General features: G+C 35.7%; 1 protein-coding gene across 1 annotated transcript in view; it reads right to left on the bottom strand.

The window, feature by feature from the left end:
• LOC142349731 (uncharacterized) overlaps positions 1–16,427 on the bottom strand; it is a 59,998-nt gene that overhangs the window by 40,124 nt on the left and 3,447 nt on the right. Inside the window, exon 6 of the mRNA XM_075401472.1 lies at positions 1,291–1,451. Coding sequence (XP_075257587.1) covers positions 1,291–1,451 — 161 coding nt within the window. The remainder of the gene's footprint in view (positions 1–1,290; positions 1,452–16,427) is intronic.

The following is a 16,427-nucleotide window of genomic DNA, read 5'->3' as shown; positions in this document are numbered from 1 at the left end:
CATCTTGTCTGGATCGGTCACTCAGCAAATAGTAGGTACAGAAAAATTTTTGAGAAATTTGTAAAATTATTCTGAAGAAAATTGGAATGTCAATATCTTAGGTGGCACTTCAAAAAAGGTATTAAAATTAAATTACCGGCTCGAAATTAAAAACTACAGCGAGAAGCCTCAAATCAGAATAAATAGGCAAAGAAAACATTTAAAACAGAACAAAATTGGCAAACAATTTCTTGAGTTTACCCAGTTCTCTCAAAAAACGAATTTAAAAAATCAGTCACAAAGACGAACAACCAAACGAGCTACATTAAAAAATATAGCCACGAAACTCCCCAAAAACTATTAGATTAGATTACGATTAGAAAAACTACTGAACAAACTTGATACAATTAATAATGATTTTTAAAATTGTGAAAATGGCACTAAAAGTGCACCAACATCGACAAAAAAACCTGCTTTGGAAAAAATAGTGCCTGATTACAAAAGGCATCAGGAAGAGAAAATAACAATCCTAATTTCAATAACAGTAAATTTTGGCTTAAAAATAAGAAGCCCAAAAAATTACGAAAATTTATTCACGCCTTCAATTTGTACAAGAACACATACGAATGGAAAACACTACTATACCATCCATTTGAGACCATGAAACTGCTCACACAACTTTCAGCAAGTCAGCACATGAACATCCGATTTTGAAACTACGGAAGAAACTTTAAGAAATTCAAAAAAATAGAAACATTTTCTCAATTGTTGCAAAATTGAACGAAAAACAAATTGAGCGAAATTCAAGTCAGTATCGTGTAAAAGCAATAAAACAGTACAATGCCCCAGAAACTGCTAAAGTAGTCTTAAAACGTTGTGGACAACACAAAATATCAGTAAAAACAAAATAATAGCTTGAAAAAGCCGCACCTGGCCAGAAAATTCACTCCTTTAGAAAAAAATTATTTCACATCTACATTTCTCATTCTGTTTCAAAAGCATTTATGAACGAAATAACCACTATCTCTTTTCTCCACTCTTCGAGTTTGATCTCCAAATCATTTTTTCAAAATTTGTTCACTCCCTGAACTTCCGGTTTTCTCGCTCACTTATCAAAAAATCTAAAACCATAACTCTTCTTCTTCGAGTCGTAAAAATTGACAGCACGCCAATACTAAATTCAATTTCTTTGAATTGTAAAAAGACTGTTTGCGAAATTCTTGGATTGTAGAAAACCAAGAGCACCGCAATTCAGCTAGGCTCAGCTTACAGCTTCGCAGATACGAAAAATTAATGAAGGAATTGTAGAACCTGCCACTGATCTTTCTGCTTCATGAGTTCGTTGTTCTTTTTCTTCTCCTCTTTCAGTTTATTGGCCAGGTCTCTGATCTGCTTCGCATGTTCATCATGTAACATCTGCAGGTCGGGGTCTAAATCACCGTCTGTCAGACCATCCTCACCATACCCACCCTCTAAAGCACGTGAACAAAATAAAACCACGTTGAATTGAGACCCACAATCAGGTTTTCGGGTGTTGATTAGTTGATTAAAATGCAAAGAAAAAATTGTTTCACGCAGTAAAATTTCATGGTAAAAATCGTTTGTTACTACTACCGCTCTTTTATTTAGTTGCCTCTGCAAATGTATAGCACTGTTAGATGGCTCTGATTTTTATTTAAATTGTTTTCAGATGTGACAAAATCGTAGCTAATTGTTTCACCTTTTAACATACCTCTAAAAATGTTTATCTAATTTCGTTTCAAATCCATAATAGTTTCAGAAAGTCAAAACTTGCTTACAGCTAATGATAAATTATGTTAAAAGACGCGCAACCAATTGGAGAGAATAACAACAAAAGAAAGAGTATTTGGGAATCTAATTAAGAGATATTATATTTAAAAAAAACTGCAAAACTGAATGTCCACAAAATGTGAATATCTAGGACACACATATATCAACAGATGAGAGTCTCAAATGATGGCTACACTTGTTCATTTACGATATTTGCTAAGAATTAGCTTTTTTAAAAGACTATAACGGTTTTTGAGCCCATTAACTCTAAACACGTATTATTTACCTCCAAAAAAGCACCCACAATGCTTAGCTATCAAAAGTAGTATATAGCGAGCATATGTGTCGGTATTTTAGAAGGGCATTCTGATTGATCGAGAGTTTTAGTGTAGTGAACATTGTAGATGAACTTTTATTGAAAGGAGGGGTAAAATTGAGTATTGTTTGTGTTTGTTTATTTAGTAACAGATGTTGTCAGAGAAATGTTTACACACATTCCGATCACTCTCACTGTTTTGAACACTCTCTGTGGGGGGTCCAGTTGCGAGGATGGGTAAAAGAAGATCTCTGCTTGTATTTGTTTATTTAGCAAAACGTCACATATGTTTACACATGCTCAGATCACTCTATCTTTGAAAACAATTACTTGAAGGGATTAAGAGGATACAAACTGTTGGACAGTTTGGATCCTTTAAATGTTCTCATTACACTGTTTACTTTCACAACAGTGTAGAGTGTAAGGATGATAAATGATGTGAGAAAACGAGCTGTTTGTCAGAGATCGTGATATACTCAAACCGTGAACGCAGCATGACTGCTGAGAAAAAGCAGGTAGCAGGTTGTCAAGCCAGATAGAGTAAAAAGGGGCGTAAGATATTTAAATTATTCAATCATTCTTCCAATTTTTCTTCTAACCTTCAGGTGATCTCTTTAGATTGTTTCACAAATGGCTTCTGTTAAAGTCACTCTAAGGAGAATATCCTCCACGGATTCTTATTTAAGCGAAGGAACTTGGTCACCACCGACCCCTAAGTTCTCTGTACCTCAAACGGCTAAGAGAACTGGGGGAAGGCCGGTGCAAAGACCGGGTCTTTTTGGGGAGCGTCCCGAAGTCCGAGTCGGGTACTAAGTCAGCCAACAGTTGTTGACGAGTCTCAAAAACATCCTATAAGATCGGCGAAGCTTGTCTCCAGACCACAAACGATGGAACTCAAGTCCGCTGGTTTTATATAGGCTCCCAATATCTAATTGGGAACAGTAGTTATGAAAGTTTTTACAAAAAACCAAAAAAAATATAAAAACAAAAAAAAGAGAACACCCACCCAAACAAGTGTTAGATACAGAGATAAGCAAATACTCTTCTCTATATTTAAACTTGTTCAGTTTGGAATGTTCACGAGCATAAAAAAAACCATCAATTGGTAATACTGTAACATCATCGAAGAACTTGCATCAATTATTAGGTTCGTTCAGTTAAAGATGGTTTTGTATGTGTTCTTTCAGGTTTTGAGTGGTCATCATTGTAGTCTAAAGAAGGAAGATGAATTGAGGATGGCTACAAAATCAGGTATTATATATAAGTAAATACATAATTTTTCAGGTTCTCCGATGAAAGTGTCCCATTTGAACTTTTTTCAAAAATTTTTCCAAAAATTTCCCCCAAAAATTCTTCACTTTTTTTCATAGAAACACACGGAAATATAAGTGAAAAGTAAAACTTTTTAAAATTTTTCATTTGAAAATATCCAAAGGCACGCGCATATCCTCCCTTATTAAGTCTTCAATCTCTGGCTCTGAAATTGCTACATATAAACTATCGGTGTCAGTTTCAATGAAATTGTACTTAGGGTCACAAAAGTTGTAGACGAGCTGTAACCTGACAAGTTTTGCGTATTGTAGGATGAAAAACCAATAATGATAGGTTCTTTATGCACCACTCGATTTTTGTTCGGCTCTACCTCATATACTCATATATATTTCCTGGTTGCTCATGATGCTTCACGAAGAGTTTGTTGTTAATGAGTTTCTCAATCATTGATTCAAGAACGTATTTTGTCTTCGTATGACGCGTTGGATCCCTTATCTGATATCCGTAAGCCCTATTCCCATATTCCCAAATTGGCAATACTGTAACATCATCAAAGAACTTCAATTATCAGGTTCGTTCAGTTGAAGATGGTTTTGTATGTGTTCTTTCAGTTTTTGAGTGGTCATCATTGTAGTCTAAAGAAGGAAGATGAATTGAGGATGGCTACAAAATCAGGTATTATATATATGTAAATACATAATTTTTCAGGTTATCTTATGAAGGTGTCCCATTTTAACTTTTTTCTAAAATCTTTTCGAAAATTTCCCCCAAAAAATTTTTTCTCTATTTTTCATCGGAACACACGGAAAAGTTGGTGAAAAGCAAAAATTTTGAACTTTTATTTTTGGAAAAATCCAAAGGGTCCCTCCCCCCTGTGAACTTTTTTCATAAAAATTTCGAAAATTTCCACCAGGAAATTTTTTTTCTATTTTTCATCGAAACACAAGGAAATGTAGTTGAAAATTAAAGTTTTTGAAAAAAAAATTATGAAAAAATCCAAAGGGTATCCCCTCTGAACTTTTTTCAAAAAAATGCTAAATACTTCTCCAAAATTTTTTTCTCTTATAAAATATAGTCAAGTTTTTCTGGAAACTATTTAACTCAGGGGTGAACAAATGGTTGTGCGAGCAACAGTTCATTGATACAAAATAAGGCTTCAGATATCAAGAGGTTCTGTATGTATACCATCTTCTAGTACTTTACGTTTTGGGAAGAAGTAGCTGAGTCCACTATTTTTTAAGTTCATAAGTGCATAATTTTCCATGACCAACAATTCTAAATCATCGGTTGATTGTCTTCTCGCAATGCTGATAATTCAACACATGCAAATACTTTTCCTAAGGTGAATTGTTGATGAGACTATACTTATTCAACCCTTTACTGATGATTTTAACGTTTCCACTTCGCTAATCATAACAGCAATATGCTTTGGAACACAATGCCACCATTTCCGTGCCTCGAAACTCTTCTTCGAATAAGCATCGTGTTAGCTGACCAGATTTGGTATGTTTAGAACAACAAATACGCAGAAAGAAATTGTATTTTCCATCAGCAAGAAAATCTGACTGACAATCAGAGATTCGATAATGATTCCAGAGCTCACGCATATCCTCCCTTATTATGTCTTCAATTTCTGGCTTTGAAATTGCTACATATAAACTATCGGTGTCAGTTTCAATGAAATCGTACTTCTTAGGGTCACAAAACTTATCAAAAAAGTTGTAGACGAGCTGTAACATGACAAGTTTTGCGTATTGTAGAATGAAAAAACCAACAATGATAGGTTCTTTTTGCACCACTCGATTTTTGTTCAGCTCTAGTTCATATATATTTCCTGGTTGCTCATGATGCTTCACGAAGAGTTTGTTGTTAATGAGTTTCTCAATCATTGGTTCAAGAACGTATTTTGTCTTCGTATGACGCGTTGGATCCCTTATCTGATATCCGTAAGCCCTATTCCCAATAAGTTTCATAGTTTCTGCTACCACCGTTGTCTGCCGATTTCCATCACCTTCTCGCCTAGATTGCACAACTTTGTCAACAAAGGATACAAAGCTGTTTTCAGCTGTGTACTGTATGAAGAAAAAGATTCTTGTAAGTTCTAAACCCTGTTCCAGATAAAACCGTAATAAAGGTGTAGTGAGTGGTCCTTGTGATAACTTCATGCTAGAGATCAACATTCTGCGCGTTTTTGAAATGATGTGGTTCTCAATGGCGAAAGAACGCATGTGATCCCCAATATCATTCAAATTCACAACTACTTTTTTGGAAAATTGGAGGGAATTTTTTAAATTTTTCCTGCAGATGCTCGGGAACTAAAATTTTGCAAGCAACAACACCAAATATTGATACTTCTAAAATCTGATCAACAAGCTTTGAGTATGTCAGAGGATGACATCAGGGAAAAAATGTTTTAACAAAGTCCCCAGCACCATCCAAGTTTTCTTTTACCATTGAATTCCATTTACATTCCCAAACCTAAAAACTTTGGAGCGAAGAAGGACCGACGATAGTTATATTGTTCACGTTTTGCTAATCCTCTTGTCCTTATTTGAGGTGACAACACCTTCCTTTCTTTACACTCACAGAAGTGGTGGAAGCATCCCATTACTTCGAAAACGGTTTCACAGTGCGAACAGTAACCATCAACTTGATAGGGACCAAACTGCTTTTGCTTTTGATGATTGAATTGAGTTCGAATGACACATTCGGGTCTAATTTTCGCAATATATGACAAAACCACTTGTTCCACGAAACTTTGAGTATTACGTATTGGAAGAAACAACTGAGTGTCAGTAGAAAACACTCACTTTATTTAAGGACCGGTTGGCATGTCATGGTTCATGGCAAATGAATAAAGTTGACAGGCATCGATGCCAATAATCGCACGACAAATGTTCGTTGTCTTCTCCATCACAGTTTTATCAACTTTTGCATATCGATTGAAAATGATGCTAGGTCCACCTGTTAACCAAGATCGAACGTAAGAGTCATACTGCTTGTCCTTTCCTTTCAAATGGAAAAATTTTTGCGGTTGTTGATGAGTGCAGAATTCTGTTTGCTAGGCTGGGTAGTGTCAACCCTAATTTCAACCTATCTATCTTGATATTATGATAGAACTGAATCGTTTTGTTCATGGCCATTAAAATTGGTACCACATCTTTGTCGTTGTAACACTTCAAAAAATCGTGAAACGTTTCCATTTTTTGTTCCTCCCAAATATCAACCAGCACTGATAGTTCTCTTTCGTATTCGGGATTTTGTCAATTTTCAAAACTTGCAAAGCCTCAGTGCTGCTTTTGCTATTACCTAATAGTCGTGTGTATTCATCAAAGTCCATACCAAGAACATTACCGTTCTTCAATTTACTGTAGAATGAATTGATTGACGGTAACTCTTTGAGTTCAAGATATTTGTACGCATCAAACCATTCGTAGGGGAAAAACACTTGGTTTCCTCGCACCCGAAAGTTTTCACAAATTTATCTAGAGAAATCGCACCAGCAGGAAAAATGAGTATGTCCAAGAACTGTATTCCAAGGCAGCTCGAAGCTAGAATTTGATTCGACTTCTGAACTACAGATGGAGTGCATTTATATTCAAACAGCGAAACTTTCATTAAATATTCTTTTATGAAGTTAATATCATATCTGGAACTGTTGAACCCAAATGCAGGTATTATTGAGCAGTAGTCTTCAAACTCATCCAGTAATTGTCTCAAGAGCAGTTTCTCATAATGCAAAGCTCTTGTTCGCTCAGGCAACTCAGAATCTTTCTGCTAATCACTATTGACCATAACGAAATCATTCTCTGATGTTAGAGGATCTTGTCGTTGAATTTCGAGCAGAACATTTTTATTCTTCCTTCGCAGCTTTTCAAGATAGGTTGCAAATTTTTCTTGGTTGAGTTTTGAGTTTCTACGTGCTAAGCTTTGTAGTTCTTGAAGAAACTCTCTAATAAGAGTTAATGGTTTCTCATTACAGAGAAAGATAGGCTCTCCGAGAAGATTTGAAGTAATTGGTACACTGACAGGAATGTGACGTCCCACACATTTAGTAGCTTCAGTGTCTTGTAAAGAGTTATTTTGCAAGTTAATTGATTCGAAGACAAAAATAACCAAAATTTTGAACAATTTCATATCATCCGGAACAAATATTTTGAAATCTACTATTTTTTCGAAAACTGACTGATTCACTCGACACGGTCCAGATAGACAGATATGATTAATGGGTTCACAACAACTTGCGAGATGTCGTTGAAGATTGTTTGATCGAGAGAAAAAACATCACAAATTGAGCAACGAAATCTTTTTAATAACATGTTAATATCGTTAGTCCAACAATTATTATAATCAATTTTCAAGAGTGGTACTGTTCTCGAAAAATTGTGTTTCGTTTTGTAAGTCATTTCACAACATAGAGTCTCTCCTTCAATAATAAGAGAGTAAAGTTGAATGTTACAGTGAACTAACTCTTCAACGATTGAAATCTGAGTGTGATTTACGCCCAGAAAACCATTCATTTCTAACTGGCTTTTATCAATGGATTGAGAGAACAAATTGTACGTCTCAGTAAGATATCTTTCCGCGCCATAAATTTCGTAAGCCACAGCCCGCAAAAGAAACAAATTGTCATCAAATGGTCGGTTGTTTCGATCGGACAGTAGACACTTAATATTACGATTTCTAAGAATTTGCTGTGGTATTACATGTTGACTACATCCTAATGCTACATCGATCAATAAGTAATTGAAGAAAGAAAAATTTGTTACTGAGTGAAAAATCCATTTTGTGTCAATTTCTGGCAATCAACAACTCGAGAATTTGACTGCTTTCAACAGCATCTAAGACAGTAGAGAGGTCTGTCTGATTTGATAAAATCATTGGAGAAGGGAAAACGGTGTTGTTATCAGCAGGATAATAATATTTAAACCATTCATCCTGTTCAACCCCTTGAAGAACTGAACCAAAAGCAAAGTTAATTTTTGCGGAACGTTCTAGCCCGTCGTATATCAGTTTAATTTTTTCCTGAAGAAATGTGGTATTTATTTCAAAAACACGAAAATTGTATATTTTGCAAATTCTGATAGATCATTTAGATTGGTGTCGTTTGTTGATTTCTCCCTTTTGTGATCCTTGTTATGTTGTCAAAGCTGATAATAAGTATGATAAGATTTTTGGCATATCATGCAAACAAACTTGAGTTTTTCCGAGCCAGCATTTGAGGAAGCTGAAGAGGAAGCGGAATAAAAATTTCTGATGACAGAGTTCGAGTTAACAATGGATCGATTCGTTTGAGAGTGTTGGAGTAACTTAGGTTTAGTTTTGAAAGAAGCAGAACATGTCGTGCATTTTTAAATGTCTTGCCAAATTACCTTCTAGGATTGATTTTTTGCAAACTGAGCTTTGAACATACTTTTTAGGAGTTACCATTTTATGTGACAATTAATGTTTTCAGAATGAAACAGTTGCGTCCGACGTTGTGCGATATTGCACACCAACTGCTGAAAATCGTTACCAATACAAGAGTTAAGTATAGTAGAAATTGATTGTAGAAAGTTGGCAGTGGAACTGTTATCTCATTGTTGTGCTGTTGAAGAGGGTAGTTGAGATGAAAATGGTATTTGAGATGAATATTGATGAGGGTTTAATGTTGATTCGAATACGGTTGCTCTCAATCCTCTTCGATAAAACTTGAATCGCTTTCGTAGTAGTCGTTTTTTCGCAAAGCTAGGTCTCCACAGAGCACGCAGTGAAAGTCCAATATGTAATTTGGTAGCAGATTATACTTTTTTAAATAAATTTCCCCTCACTTGAGTAACACGTTCGAAATAAAAAAGGAAAGGACAATCAACTTTTTGGAAGAAAAACTGTTTGAGTTCGAAGTGTTTAGGCTTTAACTTGTCCTGTTTTTTGACAAAAAACAAGACAAGTTTAAGCCTAAACACTTCGAACTTTGGCTTTTGGACTATTGGACTTTCACTGCGAGCTCTCTGGAGACCTAGCATTGTGAAAAAACGACTACCACGAAAACAATTCAAGTTATATCGAAGAGAATTGAGAGCAACTGTATTCGAATCAACAGCAAACCCAAATCAATCTTCATCTCAACTACCCTTTTCATCTCAACTACCTTCTTCATCAGGAAAACAACGAGATAACCATTCTACTGCCAACTTTCTACAATCAATCTCTACTACACTTAACTCTAGTATTGGTAACGATTACATATTAGGTATTGGTATTTTTCAGCAGTTGGTGTGCGATATCGCACAACATCGGACGCAACTGTTTCATTCTGAAAGCATTAATTGTCACATAAATTGGTAACTCCTAAAAAGTATGTTCAATGCGCAGTTTGCAAAAAATCAATCCTGGAAGGTAATTTGGCAAGACACATAAAAATGCACACTTTCAATTGCACAACTTGTTCTGCTTCTTTCAAAACTAAACCTAAGTTACTCCAACACTCTCAAACGCATCGATCCATTGTTAACTCAAACTCTGTCAACAGAAATTCTTATTCCGCTTCCTCTTCAACATCCTCAAATGCTGGCTCGGAAAAACTCAAGTTTGTTTGCATGATATGCCAAAAATCCTATCATACTTATTATCAGCTTCGACAACATAAAAAGGATCACAAAAAAGAGAAATCAACAAACGACACCAATCTAAATGATCTATCAGAATTTGAACAAAATGAAAAACTTCTTGATGAAGTAACTAGCGTTCAACGTTTTCTGAAGGATGAAAAAATTGAGCTTAAGCGCAAGAAAATATACAATTTTCGTGTTTTTGAAATAAACACCACATTTCTTCAGGAAAAAATTAAACTGATATACGACGGGCTAGAACGTTCCGCAAAAATTAACTTTGCTTTTGGTTCAGTTCTTCAAGGGGTTGAACAGGATGAATGGTTTAAATATTATTATCCTGCTGATAACAACACCGTTTTCCCTTCTCCAATGATTTTATCAAATCAGACAGACCTCTCTACTGTCTTAGATGCTGTTGAAAGCAGTCAAATTCTCGAGTTGTTGATTGCCAGAAATTGACACAAAATGGATTTTTCACTCAGTAACAAATTTTTCTTTCTTCAATTACTTATTGATCGATGTAGCATTAGGATGTAGTCAACATGTAATACCACAGCAAATTCTGAGAAATCATAACATTAAGTGTCTACTGTCCGATCGAAACAACCGACCATTTGATGACAATTTATGTCTTTTTCGGGCTGTGGCTTATGAAAGTTATAGTGAGGAACGATATCTCACTGAGACGTACAATTTGTTCTCTCATTTCATCGATAAAAGCCAGGTGGAAATGAATGGTTTATGGTTTTCCGGGCGTAAACGACACTCAGATTTCAATCATTGAAGAATTAGTTCACTGTAACATTCAGTTTTATTCTCTTTTTATTGAAGGAGAAACTTTATGTGATGAATTGACTTACAAATCGAAACACAAATTTTTGAGAACAGTACCACTCTTGAAAATTGATATTCATTTTTGTTGGACTAACGATATTAATATGTAATAAAAAGAATTCGTCGCTCAATTTGTGATGTTTTTTCTCTCGATCAAACAATCTTCGACGACATCTCGCAAGCTGTTGTGAACACATTAATCATATCTGTCCATCTGGAGCGTGTCGAGTGAATCAGTCAGTTTTCCAAAAATTAGAAGACTTCGAAATATTTGTTCCGGATGATATGAAATTGTACAAAATTTTGGTTATTTTTGGCTTCGAATCAATTACCGTGCAAAATAACTCTTTACAAGACACTGAAGATACTAAAGGGCTGGGACGTCACATTCCGGTCAATGTATCAATTACTTCAAATCTTCTCGAAGAGCTTATCTTTCTCTGTAATGAGAATTGTTTCTTATTAGAGAGTTTCTTCAAGAACTACAAAACTTAGCACGTAGAAACTCAAAACTCAACCAAAAAAAATTGCAACCTATCTTGAAACGCTGCGAAGGAAGAATAAAAATGTTCTGCTCGAAATTCAACGACAAGATCCTCCAACATCAGAGAATGATTTCGATTTGGTCAATAGTGATGAGCAGAAAGATTCTGAGTTGCCTGAGCGAACAAGAGCTTTGCATTGTGAGAAACTGCTCTTGAGACAATTACTGGATGAGTTTGAATACTACTGCTCAATAATACCTGCATTTGGGTTCAACAGTTCCAGATATGATATTAACTTCATAAAAGAATATTTAATGAAAGTTTCGCTGTTTGAATATAAATGCACTCCATCTGTAGTTCAGAAGTCGAATCAAATTCTAGCTTCGAGCTGCCTTGGAATACAGTTCTTGGACATACTCATTTTTCCTGCTGGTGCGATTTCTCTAGATAAATTTGTGAAAACTTTCGGGTGCGAGGAAACCAAGTGTTTTTCCCCTACGAATGGTTTGATGCGTACAAATATCTTGAACTCAAAGAGTTACCGTCAATCAATTCATTCTACAGTAAATTGAAGAACGGTAATGTTCTTGGTATGGACTTTGATGAATACACAAGACTATTAGGTAATGGGAAAGGCAGCACTAAGGCCTTGCAAGTTATGAAAAATGACAAAATCCCAAATACGAAAGAAGAGAACTACAGGATGCTTGTCGATATTTGGGAGGAACAAAAAACGGGATGGTTTCACCTACACGGGAAGTGGTACAACTACAAAGATGTGGTACCAACGTTAGTGGCCTTGAACAAAATGATTCAGTTCCATCATAATATCAAGATAGATATGTTGAAATTAGGGTTGACACTACCCAGCCTAGCAAACAGAAATCTGCACTCAACAACAACCGCAAAATTTTTTCCATTTGAAAGGAAAGGACAAGCAGTATGACTCTTACATTCGATCTTGGTTAACAGGTGGACCTAGCATCATTTTCAATCGATATGCAAAATTTGATGAACTGTGATGGAGAAGACAACGAACATTTGTCGTGCGATTATTGGCATCGATGCCAGTCAACTTTATCCATTTGCCATGACCCATGACATGCCAACCGGTCCTTAAATAAAGTGAGTGTTTTCTACTGACACTCAGTTGTTTGTTCCAATACGTAATACCAAAAGTTTCGTGGAACAAGTGGTTTTGTCATATATTGCAAAAATTAGACCCGAATGTGTCATTCGAACTCAATTCAATCATCAAAAGCAAAAGCAGTTTGGTCCCTATCAAGTTGATGGTTCCTGTTCGCACTGTGGAACGGTTTTCGAAGTAATGGGATGCTTCCACCACTTCTGTGAGTGTAAAGAAAGGAAGGTGTTGTCACCTCAAAGAAGGACAAGAGGAATAGCAAAACGTGAACAATATAACTATTGTCGGTCCTTCTTCGCTCCAAAGTTTTTATGTTTGGGAATGTAAATGGAATTCAATGGTAAAAGAAAACTTGGATGGTGCTGGGGACTTTGTTAAAACATTTTTTCCCTGATGTCATCCTCTGACACACTCAAAGCTTGTTGATCAGATTTTAGAAGTATCAATATTTGGTGTTGTTGCTTGCGAAATTTTAGTTCCCGAGCATCTGCAGGAAAAATTTAAAAAATTCCCTCCAATTTTCCAAAAAAGTTGATGTGAATTTGAATGATATTGGGGATCACATGCGTTCCTTCGCCATTGAGAACCACATCATTTCAAAAACGCGCAGAATGTTGATCTCTAGCATGAAGTTATCACAAGGACCACTCACCACACCTGTATTACGGTTTTATCTGGAACAGGGTTTAGAACTTACAAGAATCTTTTTCTTCATACAGTACACAGCTGAAAACAGCTTTGTATCCTTTGTTGACAAAGTTGTGCAATCTAGGCGAGAAGGTGATGGAAATCGGCAGACAACGGTGGTAGCAGAAACTATGAAACTTATTGGGAATAGGGCTTACGGATATCAGATAAGGGATCCAACGCGTCATACGAAGACAAAATACGTTCTTGAACCAATGATTGAGAAACTCATTAACAACAAACTCTTCGTGAAGCATCATGAGCAACCAGGAAATATATATGAGGTAGAGCCGAACAAAAATCGAGTGGTGCATAAAGAACCTATCATTATTGGTTTTTCATCCTACAATACGCAAAACTTGTCAGGTTACAGCTCGTCTACAATTTTTGTGACCCTAAGTACAATTTCATTGAAACTGACACCGATAGTTTATATGTAGCAATTTCAGAGCCAGAGATTGAAGACTTAATAAGGGAGGATATGCGCGTGCCTTTGGATATTTTCAAATGAAAAATTTTAAAAAGTTTTACTTTTCATTTATATTTCCGTGTGTTTCTATGAAAAAAAGTGAAGAATTTTTGGGGGAAATTTTTGGAAAAATTTTTGAAAAAAGTTCAAATGGGACACTTTCATCGGAGAACCTGAAAAATTATGTATTTACTTATATATAATACCTGATTTTGTAGCCATCCTCAATTCATCTTCCTTCTTTAGACTACAATGATGACCACTCAAAAACTGAAAGAACACAAACAAAACCATCTTCAACTAAACGAACCTGATAATTGAAGTTCTTTGATGATGTTACAGTATTGCCAATTGATGGTATTTTTTATGGTCGTGAACATTCCACACTGAACAAATTTAAATATAGAGAAGAGTATTCGCTTATCTCTGTATCTAAACCTTTTTTGGGCGGGTGTTCTCTTTTTTTGGATTTACTTTTTTTTTTTAGTTTTTTGCAAAAAAATTTCATATTTACTGTTCCCAATTAGAAATTGGGAACCTATGTAAAACCAGCGGACTTGAGTTCCATCGTTTGCGGTCTGGAGACAAGCTTCGCCGATCTTATAGGATGTTTTTTAGACTCGTCAACAACTGTTGGCTGACTCAGTACCCGACTCGGACTTCGAGACGCTCCCCAAAAAGACCCGGTCTTTGCACCGGCCTTCCCCCAGTTCTCTTAGCCGTTTGAGGTACAGAGAACTTAGGGGTCGGTGGTGACCAAGTTCCTTCGCTTAAATAAGAATCCGTCGAGGGTATTCTCCTTAGAGTGACTTTAACAGAAGTCATTTGTGAAACAATCTAAAGAGATCACCTGAAGGTTAGAAGAAAAATGTGAAGAATGATTGAATAATTTAAATATCTTACGCCCCTTTTTTCTCTATCTGGCTTGACAACCTGCTACCTGCTTTTTCTCAGCACTCATGCTGCGTTCACGGTTTGAGTATATCACGATCTCTGACCAACAGCTCATTTTCTCACATCATTTATCATCCTTACACTCTACACTGTTGTGAAAGTAAACAGTGAAATGAGAACATTAAAAGGATCCAAACTGTCCAACAGTTTGTATCCTTTTAATCCCTTCAAGTATTTTCTTTCAACAGATAGAGTGATCTGAGCATGTGTAAACATATGTGACGTTTTGCTAAATAAACAAATACAAGCAGAGATCTTTTTTTACCCATCCTCGCAACTTGACCCCCCACAGAGAGTGTAGTGAGAGTGATCGGAATGTGTGTAAACATTTCTCTGGCAACATCTGTTACTGAATAAACAAACACAATCAACACTCAATTTTACCCCTCCTTTCAATAAAAGTTCATCTACAATGTTTATTACACTAAAACTCTCGACCAATCAGAATGCCCTCCTAAAATACCGACACATATGCTCGCTATATACTGCTATCGAATTTATTCGATAATTTGTTTCAATCTTGATCTGCGTTGAGTTCGATTATAGGATTTTCACAATTGGAGTTGCGAACAGAGGCTTGAGCTAGGTTAGCGAATTTCAAATTCTACTAACTCTATCGAAAAATTTTGCTGCATGAAGAAAAAAAATTGTGCTAGAAGGAACTAACTAGAATATCAGTCTTTAAAAGCTGGCAACACAAGCTGGTAGAAAGTGTCCAAATTTTCAATAGCCAATTGAAAATATGAAATGAATTTCTCAGTTCCTAATTGAGTTGACCTGAGTGGGGAGAAATTTTACCTGAAAATTTCAAAAGGTCTCTTACTTCACTTCCATTTCAATCTCTAATGTAATTTGTTTTAAAATTTGTTTTAAATATATTCACAGAACTGAGAGCAAACACTTTTGGACGTAAACTATCTGTTCATTGTTGTGGTTATTTATGCGTCAAAATTGCACACAGCCACAATAAGCAGCATTTTTTTCTCAGTAAATATATCATAGAAATTGAGAACGAGAACGTTTTGTCCAATTTAGAAGTTCCTTATCTACCGAGAGCTAGCCAATTTGCAAAAAATTGTCTTATTAATTTACTATAGATAATCACTCGGTTGACAGTTCTTGGGAAACGTGTGCTTTGGGCTATGATGTTTGATCACAAGATAACTTCAAGTAATTTTTAAGAACGAGTGTTTCCCGTGTTGAGGATAACGACGAAAATTCTTTGTAAGAAATCGTCGTTTTCTTCGTTTTGTCGTCGTTTTCGTCGTTTTTTCGTCGTTTTCTTCGTTTTCATCAGTTTCCGTCGTTTAGGTCGTTTTTCACATGTAAGAAAAGATCGTTTTTTCGTCGTTTTTTTTGTCGTTTCTTACGTCGTTTTTCACATGCAAGAAAAGATCGTTTTTTTTCGTCGTTTTTTTGTCGTTTCCTACAGCTGAAATGTAGGATGACCTAATAAAAGGCAGACTTCTGAATAATTGTTGCCTAACTTTATTGATATGGCTACTTTTTAGCCTAACCGAACTAATTACAGATATCTGATCCGGCGGCTGTGCGCAAGCAAACAAACAAGACAAACAAGCAGGACAAACAAGCAAACAAACAATATCATGTTGCTTCCGGTGTCTTTCGGTCAAACACTTATAAAGTTGGGCTTCAAAAAATTTATAGAAAATCTCAGCTGTCCTAGGAAATAAAAATTGAGTAAAATTCAAATTTTGAGCCTACGTTTTTAGATTTCATCGCAATTGAAATCATCCTTTTCCTTCCAGTCTATGTCGCCACATAATAAAACCAGCAAAAACTTTATAAGATGCCTTAATAACCAGAAGCCGTTTATGACCAGTCTTAGAAAGAAACATACCAAATACGGTTAATCATGCCAAGATCTAGCCAACAGTTCTCC

This window comes from Convolutriloba macropyga, chromosome 11 (assembly GCF_964194025.1).
Source record: "Convolutriloba macropyga chromosome 11, txConMacr16.3, whole genome shotgun sequence".
In the NCBI taxonomy this organism is placed as follows: Eukaryota; Metazoa; Xenacoelomorpha; order Acoela; family Convolutidae; genus Convolutriloba; species Convolutriloba macropyga.
Note: the sequence above shows the minus strand (reverse complement) of the source record. Positions and strands in the feature narration are given on the sequence as shown.